This window comes from Mauremys reevesii, linkage group 1 (assembly GCF_016161935.1).
Source record: "Mauremys reevesii isolate NIE-2019 linkage group 1, ASM1616193v1, whole genome shotgun sequence".
Lineage (NCBI taxonomy): Eukaryota > Metazoa > Chordata > Testudines > Geoemydidae > Mauremys > Mauremys reevesii.
Genome location: NC_052623.1, coordinates 275,001,729 through 275,016,489, shown reverse-complemented (window position 1 = coordinate 275,016,489; position 14,761 = coordinate 275,001,729). Strand labels below are relative to the sequence as shown.

General features: G+C 45.3%; 1 protein-coding gene across 3 annotated transcripts in view; it reads left to right on the top strand.

Annotated features, from left to right (window-relative positions):
* Positions 1 to 14,761, top strand: part of ANO4 (anoctamin 4) — a 320,505-nt gene that overhangs the window by 207,866 nt on the left and 97,878 nt on the right. For all 3 annotated transcript variants that reach the window (XM_039519449.1, XM_039519450.1, XM_039519451.1), the window contains one exon: positions 5,066 to 5,197. In XM_039519449.1, coding sequence (XP_039375383.1) covers positions 5,066 to 5,197 — 132 coding nt within the window. The remainder of the gene's footprint in view (positions 1 to 5,065; positions 5,198 to 14,761) is intronic.

The following is a 14,761-nucleotide window of genomic DNA, read 5'->3' as shown; positions in this document are numbered from 1 at the left end:
AGTTGTTGTCATGTGATCCTTGGTCACATGACTCAGGTACAGGCCACAGCTTGATTGCTTAAGCCCTTACCCACACAGCTCACACTGTGACAGGACCCCAGTGAGGGGATCCCAACATAGATGTGCACACCTCCTGTCATCCTCCACACTCCTTACCCAAAGATCATTCCTTTGGTGGGGAGGAGACCAAACAGCCCATTTTCCTCTTCCAGGAGGTTGGGGTAATAGGTATCTGTTTTGGCCAAGAGGGAGTTTTGTGGGGACCGGAAATAGAGAGTCACAGGCGAGGTTGGGATAAATTTGGGAAAGAATCTGAACTTTGAAATGCTAGCTGAACTAAGCCGCTGCACTTTTAGGTGGTCACCTGTAAGTCCTGCAATGTTTTTGAGAAAGGAGCTCAGGAGAGGGACATCAGTTAATTTTTCTTATGTGATTTTTTCCTGCCTTTTTTTCATTATGGTTTATATTGCTCTAAAAGGCACAGTAATCCACACATAACTAGTGAGAATGAATTCTTTCTGTGTCGGTAGCTGTGTGTGCTTCTCTGTTTTCCAAATGCTATCCACTTAGGGCTCCCTTCAGCAAAGCACTTAAGCACATACTTAAAGTTAATCACTTGCTTAAGTCCTTGCTTAATCAGGGCCTAAATAGACTTCAACTCTTGCATGTTCCCACATCGGAAGCTCAAGCCATAGTGAACAGTGATTCCTGGTGAAGAAGCCTAGACATTAGAAATGTGCAAAGTTTTGCTGTATTAAGTCATCCAGTCCATTTCCCTGCCAATGACAGATATGTCAAAAAAGTTTTCTCTGCTCATGCTAGCAGCTAGTCTCAACTGGAAGTCTATCCATTGCATATCTTACCTCTCTAACTCTAAAAACTGGTTTAACTATATGTATCATTTTAAATTTGCAGTTTTCCACTGTTTAACGGTATGACTAGACTAGAGCTGGAAAGTGTAAATTCCAGTGTAAGTAGATATACCTTCACTAGCTGCACTAAAACCAGAAGTGTAGCTTCAGTGATGTGAGCGGCAGGATAGTCTATCCACCTCGAATAAGTACCTATGGTCTTGAACGGAATCATACTCGGGATGGCTGGCCCCTTCCGCTGCTCGTGCTGCCACAGCTGCACTTCTATTTTTAGCTAGCTCAGAGCTAGTGTAGGTATGTTTGCTTGAGCAGGATTTTATACCTTCTAACTCTAGTATAGCCATGCTCTCAGAACCTTTCCAGATCCTCAATATCCCATTTTGGGAAAGGATTATTACTATATTGTATTCTTTTCAGTATCACCTACTGTTCCATATGGCATGTAGTGAAAGCTACCCGGTTGATATGTGTAATGCTAATGAGCCATAGATTAGCCTCAAAGAAGAAATGAAACACAACACATTTTAACTCTTCTTGTCTGAGTGTTGAATGAAGGACAGTCTGTCAACACTTTGCCTCTCCCTGCTTTTTTGAGCGAGCGAGAGAGCAGCGTGAAGTAAAATCCTGCATCAGTGGCTGGTGGCCATGCTAAAGCAGCATGAAGGCATCTTCTAAGAGTCTGATCATTTTGATTGTCAGAGGAGAGAGGGTGGCAATATATTCTAGACCTGTTGGAGCATGCATCCCCTTGAGAGCACTGTGTCAGCAGGGAAGGAATGAGTCCGCTGAGCGTGCCAAGGAATCAGAACTTTGTGAATGACAAACCAATCAGATTCCAAACGTGCTCAGTGTGAAATCAATATGAATAATTTATTGTTCTTAAGTTAGCCCTGTGAGTGCTGAGATAAACGTACAGCAGACATATCTCAAATGTGCACATTGTCTTACAAGATGAATGGGGAGGATTGCAGATTAATGAGCTTTCTAATAGTCTTGAAAATCCAGATGATTTTACTCAATTTATAAGCATGAAACTGGATGTTTGAAGACATTTGTGTTGTCCTCCTCTTCCCACCCCCATCGCCATTAAACTAACACAAAATGTAGTAATATTGGGTCCGGTTTCCCTCTGCAGGAAAAGCTGCAGGTCCAAGGAGATTAACTCCTGTGAGGGAAAACTTCCCCGCTATCATCTTGGGATACCCCTTTGACCTTGCAAACAATGTGCATGAAGTACAAGGCCTTCTGTGTGGAAGCTCTGTGCTGCCACAGTAGATATGGCTCCTGCAGCTCTGACCCTATTTCTTGGCAGTGTGGTGTCAATGTACCCCCACTATGGAGGTGGGGGTTACAGAAAAATAACACATCCCTGAAAAATCCCTGACAAACTCCTGGTTAAGACTCAGATACTTCTCAATTTCTGTCCTGGGTCAGCAAGTATAAATGCTGGTTACCCTAAGTAAGCACAAGGATGGCTTGGAATAAAAGTGTTATCCCTGCAAGCAAACCCTATTAATTTAGAAGAACAATTAATAATGATAAATTAGTCTGCTACAACTTGGTGGGTGCTAAAGCTGGGGAAGTTATTTTCAAACTCAGTTCAAATATTTAATTTATCCATTTTTCCCATTTTGAAAATTGTGTCTAAACAGATTTGTTTGTTCAAGATTATTCAATGAATGTTTTAGATTAACATATTTCAGCCAGTGTTCAGTGCTTCATTTGTGCTGGGGCTTGCTGAGTCTGACTCCTGCCAACTCTAGGCTTGGCAGTTCATAGCCCCAGCACCTCTGAGCTCCTGGCCAGCAGCTGCCGCTTTCTGGCCACCCAGCTCTGAAGGCAGCACCCTGCCAGCAGCAGGCAGAAGTAAGGGTGTCAATATCATACCATGCCACCCTTACTTCTGCACTGCTGCTGGCAGTGGTGCTGCCTTCAGAGCTTGGCACCTGGCCAGCAGCCACCAGTCTCTGCCCACCTAACTTGGCATGTCCTTCCTTACAAATTAAGCACTGCCTGTGTTTTGTTCATGAACTAGTCACTGCAAGTATTGCTTTGAGTATTTGAGATTCACCATTTGAGCTGGTCACATGGTAGTGTGGGGGGAGGGATAGCTTAGTGGTTTGAGCATTGGCCTCCTAAACCCAGGGTTGTGAGCCCAATCCTTGAGGGGGCCATGTAGGGATCTGGGGCAAAAATCAGTACTTGGTCCTGCTAGTGAAGGCAGGGGGCTGGACTCAATGACCTTTCAGGCTCCCTTCCAGCTCTGAGATAGGTATATCTCCATATATTGTTGCTGTATTCTAATTGGATGAGTGTAATTCTTAGGGTATGCCTACACTAGAGCTGGAAGGTATAAATTCCAGCTTGACCTGACATACTCATGTTAGCTCTGATCAAGCTAGCACACTAAAAATGGAAGTGCAAGGGGCAGCATGGGCTTGTCACCTGAAATGCAATCCTATCTGAGACCAAAGGTACGTGGCTGAGTTGCTGCAGCTACACCTTTTATTTTTAGTAGGCTAGCTCTGTCAGAGCTAATGTAGGTGTGTCTGCTCCAGCTGGAAATTACACCTTCCAAATCCATTGTAGAATCAAGCTTTCAGTGCAAACATGTACAATTAAGAATTTAAAATTTATTTTCTGTATCTATTCTGCTACGTTCACTTAATGTTTCCTCGTTTGGCAAGCAGTCCTAATGGTAAACTCATTCACTAGATTGCTCACAGAAAGAGAACACACAAGACCCACAAACACAGGCAGAGTAAATGTGTTTAAAAATTTGATCCCGTGTTTGTGAATAACAGTTTGTAAGTATTTACCTACCTTTAGAGAAGACACAAAAGTGACTCCAGTTTCAGAATTGAGGAGCAGAGGATGAAAGTTGCTATTTTTTTTTTCTATTTTGAATGGGATTTTGGAGTAATTTGGAGTAATTTTCCCACACTCTCAACTACTTCAGTAGGAATATCTCGAACCCTTTTGACCAGAGATGACAACAGAGAAATCTCAATAACATTTGTTTGGGTTGTGGAGCTGTTTAGCTGATTTTTGATGGGAGGAGAAGGGGCAGTTAAATTTCCAAACTATGGGCTTCACCCAACAGTCACTGAAACAAATGGAAGCACTCCCGTTGACTTCAGATGGTATTGGATCAGTCCCTCTGCCTGTCTAGCAAAGACTTACTCACCTGCTTAGCTTTAAGCATGTGAATAATCCTATGTATGGTGCTCTTTATATACTTTAAGTTAAATACTGGGTAAGTCTTTGCAGGATTGGGGCCCATGTCTTTTACACACAGGAAGTAATAGTGTAGATGTTAAGGTGCTAAGTGGTCTTGAGAAAGCAAAACATGTTTTGCAAAGTAAATTTCTTATCTGTGTTTTCTCTGTAGCATTTTTGTTTGGAGTTGGTTTTGATTTAGAATGTTACCCCCCAATCATCTGTAATTCTTTCCCTTCCCTTGGTGACTGTGTGTATCTTTTAACGAGTGCATTGCAGATAAACCCGGCCTTCTTTACCTGCTTGGCCTCTGTTTGTTTTCACCTGCTGAAGCGAGATTATTAAATGCGAGAACTGGCTTTGCTGTCAGCTCTCAAGCCATGTGCTTTGAGTAGTGAGATTTGATGAAGTGTGCAGTACCTCAAGATGTTGCAGTTGAAACAAATTAATGAAATGCTTTGTTTTGATAGCCCCCTGTGTGCTATACGAGTCTGTGGTAAATAGCAATGAAAGTTTTTTATTTTCCTGGGGTTCTGTTGCCAAAGCTGTCTGTCCTGGTCTCTGCAATCCTAATGTTTACTTGTCCTGAGTGTAGTGCGTCAGTTAATTCCCACAGAGAAATTAGGCTTTCTGAAAAGCCCAGGAAATGAAACCTTAGAGAGTTGCCAAGAGTTTACTGAGTTTTGTTACGATTTACAGCATCATGTACCATAACGTCTGCTGACACAAATAAGAAGACACTGCTCTACAAAATTCTGGTTATTCATAATCTGAGGACACTTTTTGGCTCAAAAATGTCATATCTGGCTTCTTAGTAACTGTTAATTCTGAAGTCTCCTTATTTGTGGGGGGGTGGGGTGGGAGGGGTGAGGGAGTTGTAAGTAACGTTTCTCTTTGCCTGATTTTAATGTTAATGGATAAGCAGGCACTGCTTGTTCTCCGTCTCATTTGATTTTACCTTTTGTGTACTGCAGGATCGAGAGACAAATCAGCAGGTTTCGAGGATGGTTACCTAGAAAGCCTATGAGACTGGACAAGGAGACACTGCCAGACCTGGAGGAGAATGACTGCTATACTGCCCCTTTCAGTCAGCAAAGGATCCATCAGTGAGTATTTTATGATTTAGTTTAAATGCAAGGCAAAACTATACTACCAGGTTAATCCTGACAAAGCCAAAGCTCAGTATATATGTTTAGGAATAGATCCCCGTGTAGTTTCTCGCCATATCATGAGGGTCCATACAGACCACTGAAATAGCAAGACATCTATCTACATTTTGGAGGGCTTGTCTAAACGAACACTTTGTTTGTGGCAAGCTGGGGTGTAAATCGACCCTGCATTAATGTCCTGCACACTAAGTGTCCCAGTGGTCCCTGCTATTGCTCACTAAGGGTATGTCTGCACTGCAGTTAGACACCCGCGGAATCCCTCGGCTCCACCCCAGAGTCCCCACCTATACCCCAGTCTCCTCATCCCTGGCTCCACCCCAGAGCCCACACCCCAAGCCAGAGCCCTCACCCCCTCTTGCATTCCAACCCACTGCCTCAGCCTGGAGCCTCCTCCCGCACCCTAAACTCCTCATTTCTGACCCGACCCTGGAGTCCTCACCTCCTCCCACACCCTAACCCCCTGAACCAGCCCAGTGAAAATGAGCAAGTGAGTGAGGGTGGGGAGAGTGAGCAACAGAGGGAAGGGGGATGGAGTGAGCAGGGGCGGGGCAAGGATGTTCTATTTAGTGCAAGCAGAAAGTTGGCAACCCTATGTCAGTTGGAATGTGAGCATGCACAGAAGAACAAAACAGACAAATTGGCTGGGAGTGGGAGGTAACAATTAAACAGAGTTGAGCAAAAAAGTGGAAGTCTTAGCTCACCACTTGCCTAACTAAGACTTCTGCTGTTCCGCTAAACCCTGTTTTATTGCTGTCACCCTCTCAACCCATCCCAACCTGTTGCTCTATTTCTTTCACCTGCTAAGTCTTGTGTGGCACCTAAACTGTACATTTTCTGGGGCAGGGAGCTCATTGGTGGTGCCCAAGAGATAAAAATATTACTTTGTTTATTTTTGGCTGGTTTATTTATCTGCCAAGACCTAAGCTCCAGAATCTGTGATGTCAATGCTAAAGCTGATGACATAATTAACATCTAAAGCAGTGTAAACAGTGAAGCGAATGTACTAGTACAGGGATCGGCAACCTCTGGCACACGGCTCGCAGCAGCATGGGTAAGCACCCTGCCGGGCCGGGCCAGTTTGTTTACCTGCTGCGTCCACAGGTTCAGCCAATTGCGGCTCCCACTGGCTGCAGTTCACCACTCCAGGCCAATGGGGGCGGGGGGAAGCTGTGGCCAGCACATCCCTCGGCCCACGCCACTTCCCACAGCTCCCATTGGCCTGGAACGGCGATCAGCCAAACCTGCGGATGCGGCAGGTAAACAAACTGGCCCGGCCCACCAGGGGATTTCCCTGGCGAGCCGCATGCCAGAGGTTGCCGACCCCTGTACTAGTAGCTCTTGACAGTAAGGTCATTGACGTCATCAGCTGCTGCAGGAGACACATGGAACCCTGAACTCATATCTTCAGTTAAAAAGATGTACAGTTTCCTTGTAAAATGCATTAGTTTATATTTTTTTAGTGGACACATTCTGTATTTAGAATATCTAGCATTTTTTTAAAGACGCATTTCAGGTCACTTTTAAATTATGTAGATCATTACCCACCTTTCACGGGAAATGCAATCCAAAAGTTACTTACACAATTTCAAATTTGAGCACTAGAACTACAATTGTTGGTGTACTTTATCCATAAACCACTTTTTTACTTTTAGTGTGCTTGAGTCAAATGACCCCTTAAATTAATTATGTAGTATACTGGAGCAATTTACCCTGGGGCCAGGTGGATTCTCCATCACTGACCATTTTTAAATTGAGATTGGATGTTTTTCTAAAAGATGCGTTCTTGGAAGTAGTTGTAGGAAGTTCTGTGGACTGTGTTATAGAGGAGGTCAGATTAGACAATCACAGTGGTCCCTTCTGGCCTTGGAATCTATGAATCCATGAGTATTTACTGTTTAGCTGAGGAGAGAGGAGCAAAACAGATATGGGGAGTTGAGGGGCAAAATTAATTGCTGGTCAGGGGGACTGGCAGGTTTGGGGATGATATACATCCCCCCACATATGCTTTTTTCAGACCACTTTAAGTACAATGTGTAACTCCATTGACTTCGAGAGCTACTTCTGTTTATACCACTGTGAGAACAGAATCAGGAGATGTGTTCTGTTGGTTTTTTTAAATGTCCTTATAAATTTCCCTCCCCCCCCCCCCCCCCAAAAAAAAATCATTCATGAAGTATCAGGGATTGGTCAGTAAGAGAATTAATTATTTCTCTTTCATCTTGAAATATTATGTGTAGTGGTCTCTTGCCTAACTTTTCATAGTAATTCTTCAATATAATATACAACATTGATAATGATGCATTCTGAGGTCAGCAATGGCCTGTCCTAAGAAGCAGACCAAAGCTGAATTAACATTCAACCAGAATATTGTGTGGCATGCTGATAAACATATGCTTCCATATCAGATTGGCAGAGGTTCAGCTGTCACTGTTATCAGCCTTTCACAATTAAATCTGTCATCAGGTTCTTTTAATGAAAGAGAAAAATTTACAAGCTAAAGTGAATTTAACATTCAGGTTTCAAACCTGGCAGGTCCTCAAGTGACATTTTGGGAACATTTAGTGGAGTACTGGGGAGCAAGGAATGGAAAGCTACCATCTTAGAAATGTTATGGTAACTTAGCTTATTGTTTTTCAGTGCTAAGGTGGGTCGGATGAATTTTCACACTGTGTCTAGCTGAGTCACCTCAAGTAAATTTGCTAAAGTACTTGTAGAAAACAGTATGTTGATCAGGGACAAATTCTGCCCTCACAAGTGACTGGGTTCTCCCATTATTTTCAATGGGAGTTGTGTGTGCCCCCAGAGTAATATTTGGCCAACTTGTTTCTGCTGGTAGGTGGTTTTAGTTGGTGGCAGAGGGAAAGGTTCACTGAGTGTTCAAAATGGGAGAAATCCATTCCACTTGCAAAAAGCCAGGTGCAGGTGCCACTTCAACCTATGGCTTGGAATAGCAGCCATACCTCCTCCACTCCTGTTGCACAGTGCACTGGCACAGATCTGCGACCACCGCTCTCCTCCCTTCCCTCCCCAGACCAATGGTAATGTTGACTTTCCATGCCAGCCTTGCAGTGAGAAAGGGCTCTGGGAAGGGGAAGACAGTGGAGAAAGACTCTGGCAGCTCCCTGCTGCTTGGAGCCTTTCCCCACTGCAGGGAACAACTCCACCAGCTCCTCACTGCTGGAGTCCTCCCCCCACCACAGGAAAAACTCTGGCAGCAGGGAAAGGCTCCTCCTGCTCCCCGCTGCTGAAGCACTTCCCCCACTGTAGGGAAAGTGATGAGCAGATGAGAGAGAAGCAGGTCTTGAAACTCTAGGTAGGAGGCCTGAAGAGTGGGGGGCCCTGGAACAGGGCCTGGAAGAACTGGGACAGAATAGTTAATGACTCTCGGGTGGTTGACCTGGGAATGATGATCCTGGACGGCGATTGAAGAGCTGCTGCATTGTAACCTTGTTTTACTTTGTGGTTTTGAGAGGAACTGTTGTCACTGTGAGGGAGTTGCAGAGTGTGGCACTTGTATGAATAAAAGGGTTTGAATTTGCCACTGTGAGAAACAGTATTCCTTTGGGTGGGCCATATAAAGGGTATCAGAGGGGTAGCCGTGTTAGTCTGGATCTGTAAAAGCAGCAAAGATTCTTGTGGCACCTTATAGACTAACAGACGTATTGGAGCATGAGCTTTCGTGGGTGAATACCCACTTCGTCGGATGCATGTAGTGGAAATTTCCAGGGGCAGGTATATATAAGCAAGCAAGAAGCAGGCTAGAGATAACGAGGTTAGTTCAATCAGGGAGGATTCCATATAAAGGGGAAACTGAGGCAGATGTATGTGTGTTGTGGCATGGCCTGCTGCAGGAGGGTGCTCAAGCAGGGGTCACTCAATGATAGGCACTGAAGAGACCACTGATGGAATACTTTGTCCAGTTTTGTTTAAAAGGATGTTGAAAAATTGGAGAGGGATTCAGAAAAGAGCTACAAAAATGATTTGAGGTTTGGGAAACCACTCTTAACAGTGAGTGACTTACAGAGCTTAATATATTTAGCTTATTGAAGAAGGGTTAAGAGGCAACCAGTTCATGGTCTAAAAGTACCTACACAGGGAGAAGATACCTAATACTTTCAGCACTCTTTAATCTAGCAGACTGAGAAATAATAAAATCCAATGGCTAGAAGTTGATTACAAAAATTCAACTGGAAAAAAGGTGCATGTTTTTATAACCATCAGAGCAGCTTACCAAGGGATGTGATAGATTCTTCATCACTTGAACCTAAAATTGTTGGTCTCAATAGAGGAATTATTAGGAGGTTCTATGACCTTTGTAACGCAGGAGGTCAGACCAGATGATTATAATGGTCCCTCCATCCTTAAAATAAATGGGCTTCTTCTTTACTAGTGTAAATCAGTGTTGCTCCAAGAATCTGGCCTTATGAATCCCTGAATAAACACTAGATGGCAGTGCAGCAAAACACTTATAAATCCTGTCTCAGAAAAAATAAATACACAAAAATTGCATTTTGAAATAAGAATTTCACTTAATTATCATGCTCACTGGTCACACTCAATGTAGTTAAGGTTGTAGAACAGTTATCTGATCAGCCTGATTTTATATGCTTATAACCAGGGCCGGCTCTAGGATTTCTGCCGCCCCAGGCAGAAAAGAAAAGCGCCGCCCCCCAGCGGCGCGGAGTGCAGCCCGAGCCCCCGCGGCCCCCAGCCCCCGCCCCCTGAGCGGCGCAGCACCGCCCTAGCCCCCCCCCCCACGCGGCGCGGAGCGGCGCCCTAGCCCCTGCCCCCCTCCCGAGCAGCGCGGCCCTAGCCCCCGCCCCCCCCCAGCGGCGCGGCCTGAGCCCCGAGCCCCGGCCTGCGGCCCGAGCCCCCACCTCCCGAGCGGCGCAGCCCGGCCCTAGCCCCGCCCCTTCCCGAGCGGCCCGGCCCGGCCCGGCCCGAGCTGCCTTAGCCCCGCCCCTCCCGAGCGGCCCGAGACCCCGTCCTCCTCCTCCCGAGCGGCCCGAGACCCTCCCGAGCGGCCCTAAGCCGCGGAGCGCCGCCTAACCCACACCCTCCCGAGCGGCCCGGCCCGAGCCCCCGAGCGGCCTTAGTCCCCGCCTCCCGAGCGGCCCGAGACCCCGTCCCCTACCCCGAGCGGCCCTAGCCCCTGCCCTCCCGAGCGGCGCGGCCCGATGCGGCCCCAGCCCCCCGGCCCCCCCCCCGCGCCCCGGCCCCACCCCCCCCCCCCCCGACCGGCGCGGCCCGCCCGCCGCCCCCTCCCAAGGCGCCGCCCCAAGCACCTGCTTGGTAGGCTGGTGCCTGGAGCCGGCCCTGCTTATAACTTTCTGAAATATTTACCTTTTTGAACTGAAATTTTTCATGCTTGATTTCTGCCTAAAAGCGGTTTCTTTTTTCTTTTTCTTCTTGCTTCAAGTTCCCTTTGGCTGTATTTGAGTTCAGCAAGGGTGGAGAAACAAATCAAGATTTTCCTATTTTTTTTTTTAAATTCTAGTTACACTTTTCATATGCAGGTCTGCAGCAAAAATATGGCTAAAGTTTGAAACTTGGTGTGGACATAGTCTTCATTGGTGTTGGGTTCACCAGGTGACAGGCACTTTAGAAACGCCTGGATGGATGGATTATTTCTGTCACAGTTCAGGGCAATGACACCTGTATTTCTCCTCAATGGTACAGCAAGGGCACCCACATTTGGCTTCCAGCTCCCCACCTGTCACCTCTCTTGGGTAGAGAAATGCATGTCTTTCATTTCTGACTAGGGCATTCTCAGGCTGAATAGTTCCCTTTTCTCCACCGTGTAATTCTGAGAACAGACAGGTTGCCTTAAGACACCTGATTGTTATCCATTTCTGAAGAGAAAACAGTGTAATTGCTACAGATATAAGTTACCACCCAGTTCTTTCTAAGCAAGCCTCCTTTATTCTTAAGGTACAAAGCATTAAGGAGAAAACATGAAAAGCAATAAAAGAATCTACACGCATGCTAATAAGTTTACCGGAGTTCATCCCAACTCTTACGTGAGCTCTGGCAAGTGGTGTCTTTTAATACCCCACCGTAGGGGCATCCTTGTGGTTACAGGTTTATCAGCTTCAGCTCAGAACAAGCTTCAAAGTGTTGATAATGAAGAAATTACATTATCATCACCCCTCCCTACTAGAGAAAGTACATACAGTGCCCCAACAACTCGTACACAATCACATTTTAATACAATATACCCCAAAGTTGTTAACTCCAATTCACTATGGCTTGATTTAACTCAGTAAAGTTATCTTAATTCCATACAGTTTGTTCAATGTATTGACAGTCTGTCACAATGATTTGCTTGGTTTGGGGAGAAAAATACTTAAAATATTCCTATGCTAAGATTTTAGCATATCGTAAGCAAGGCCTTTCCCCTTCTGAACATCACAGCACGTTCTTCCTTGCCAGCCAGCATAAAGGGCCAGGCAGGGAGAGGAATTTGTGAGAGAGGTTTTAAATATACACCGCTAAATCCTCAAAAAAACTGATGACAGTGACAGGAGAAAAGAGCAGATCTCAAGATTTTTAAGGTGTGACTACAGTTTTTGCAGTGTAGCCTAAGCTTTTATTCTGAAGGCATAACTCACTGTGTGCATCATAAAACTGTCAGTACTGAAAGCATCCAAACCTCCTCCTCCTTTCCAAGTAGCAATAATGGGGAAGGGGGAAATCTCCCTCCGTACTAAAGGGAAAGTGCTCTATTCAAGCAAGGTTAGGAGTTTGAAGTCCGGGAAGGAAAAGGGAAAAGATAGAAAATAATAATCTGGCCACTCGGTGTCCCTGTCCTCCAGTGGCTGTGGTTCATAAAAGGTCTTTTTGTGCAGGCAATAATTTTTCTGAAGACTGTCGGCTATGGGAATGTTCACTGCACAAGATCTGAAATAATTTTTCATTCAGAGATCACAGTAATTCATTGTTATTACATTAGATCTTAGTTATTTTTTTAATGAATTGCTGCTCAGCTGGGAATGGGAACTATATTAATTAGTTGTGAATTTCTAACTCTCTACTTCCTAGTTAGGAAAATGCTCAAAATTTTTGCATAGAGATTTCAAGCTGTGTGTCAGGACTTTTTCCTTTCCCCTTATTTCAAAGAAAAATATGAAAACTATTTGACTTCTCATTAGAGATTTATTTCCCATATAATTGGATAAAACACTAAAAAAAAGTAAATGGAAAATAGTCCCATGTGCAATCATAACACCTCAGGCTGAGGAGGGCTGTGCTGGGACAATATCTAGATAGCTTAAAATTTTGTAATTGTTTGCAGTGTGTTGTAGCTGTATAGGTCCTAGGATATGAGAGAGACAAGGTAGGAGAGGTAACATTTCTCCTATTGGACCAACTTCTGTTAGTGGAAGAGACAAGCTTTCAAGCTTCACAGAGCTCTTTTTTATGTATGGGGAACGTAACCAGATTGTCTAAACACAAGTTGGGACAGATTGTTAAGCATTAGGGGTTCACACTTGCTGTAGGAGACCACTCAAAATGAAGTGTGTAATTAAGGTTTATTAGGTAGTGTGATGTGTTACAAATTGTTATAATGAGCCATAAAACCAGTGTCTCTGGTAAGTCCATGTTTTTCAGTGTCTAGAAGAGTTATGAACTTAAGTTCATAGGTTCATCTGTTGAAGGTGTTGTGCAGGTTTACTTTAAGGACTGAGAAGTCAAATGTGGAGTGATTGCTTTGTGAAAACTGTTCACTCATGTATGATGTGGTATTTTTGTCTTTTATCATTTTTCTGTGCAAGTTCATTCAAGAGTGTAGTGATTGTCTCGTTTCACCCACATAGTTGTTGTGAGTCATTTGATGCACCGTTCAAGGTACACCATGTTTTAATGGGAATGCATAGTGCCCATGGGTCTTGAAAGATGTGTTTGGGGAGGTATTGATCATCATAGCAGTGGAGATATGTCTTCAGGTTTTGTATCTGTTGTTCTGACATGATCTGATGCCACTTGGAACTGGTGTATCCTGGTCTGTGGGGAGCTTGCTCCTGATGATAAGCTTGGTGAGGTTGGAAGGTTGTTTGAAGGCCAGATGTGGGGGATTCAGAAAAGATTTCTCTCAGGATGTGATCCCCATCAAGTATGGGTTGTAACTGTTTGACAGTCCAAATGGGTTCCAGTGGAAAGTGGTACGTGACAACTAGGTGTGTGTGGTCAGTGGGGGGATTTTTTTCTGTATTGAAGCAGGTTCTCCCAGGGTATTTGGGTGGCCCATTCTATGATGTGATCCACTGCTCAGTTGGAGTATCCTTATTTGCTGAAGGTGTGTAGGTGTGTATCCCGGACTTTGTCTTCAGAGCAAATTCTATGATATCTGAGTGCCTGGGAGTAGCTAACAGATTTCTTGGTGTGGCTGGGATGGCTGCTGGATCTGTAAAGGAAAGTTTCTTGATCATGGGGTTTCTTTTATACAGATGTTTGTAGGGATCCGTTGTTGATGCTGATCATCGTGTCAGGGAAATAGCTGCTGGTGTGGGAGTGTTCTAGAGAGAGTTTGATAGATGGGTGGTGGTGGTGGTGGTTGAAGTTGTGGTGGAAATCTGAGCGAGTATAGGTCATCTGTCCGGAGGATGAAAATATCATCAATATATCTCAGGTATATCATTGGTTTCATGATGCATTTTTCCTGAAATTCACCCTTGAAGAGGTTTGCATATTGGGGAGCCATCATAGTACCCATAGCTGTTCCCATCATAGGCGCTGACTCTGTGGGTGTTCTGGGGCTGGAGCATCCATGGGGAAAAATTGGTGGGTGCTCTGCACCCACCGGCAGCCAAGCTCCCCGCTCCAGCTCACCTCCGCCTCCACCTCCTCCCCTGAGCGCGCTGTGTCCCTGCTTCTCCTCCCAGCGCTTGCTGCCGCGAAACAGTTGTTTCGCAGTGTAACAAGCTGTGGGAGGGAGGGGGCAGGAGCAGGAACGTGGCGCACTCAGAAGAGGAGGCGGGGAAGAGATGGGGCCGGGGCAGGGATTTGGGGAAGGAGTCCAATAAGGGCAGGGAGGGGGCAGAGTTGGGGCAAGGACTTTGGGGAAGAGGTTGGAATGAGGGCGGGGCAGGGGTGGAGTCGAGGTGGGACCGGTGGCGCGGGACCGCGAGCACACACCGGCATCAGGAGAAGTTGGCGCCTATGGTTCCTGAGTGTTGTACATTATCTTGTAGGTATTTGAGGCAGTCCTGGTGAGGGATGTTGATGTACAGGGAGGTGACATCTATGGTGGCAAGAATGGTGTTCTAGGGGAGGCTGTTAATGTTTTGAACTGTCTTAGAGGAAGCTGGCCCTTTGTGTGGTGACTGGTTTGAGGATGATTTCTGTGAATCCTGATATTCCTTCAGTAAGAGCGCATGTCTATATGGATTCCCTTGTTTGTGTGTCTTGGGAAGCATGTAGAAAATCCCTGGGGTAGGTTCATATGGGGGGAGGTTGTAGAATTTTTCTTTTAGTTGTTTGGGGAAGGATTTGATGGTATCT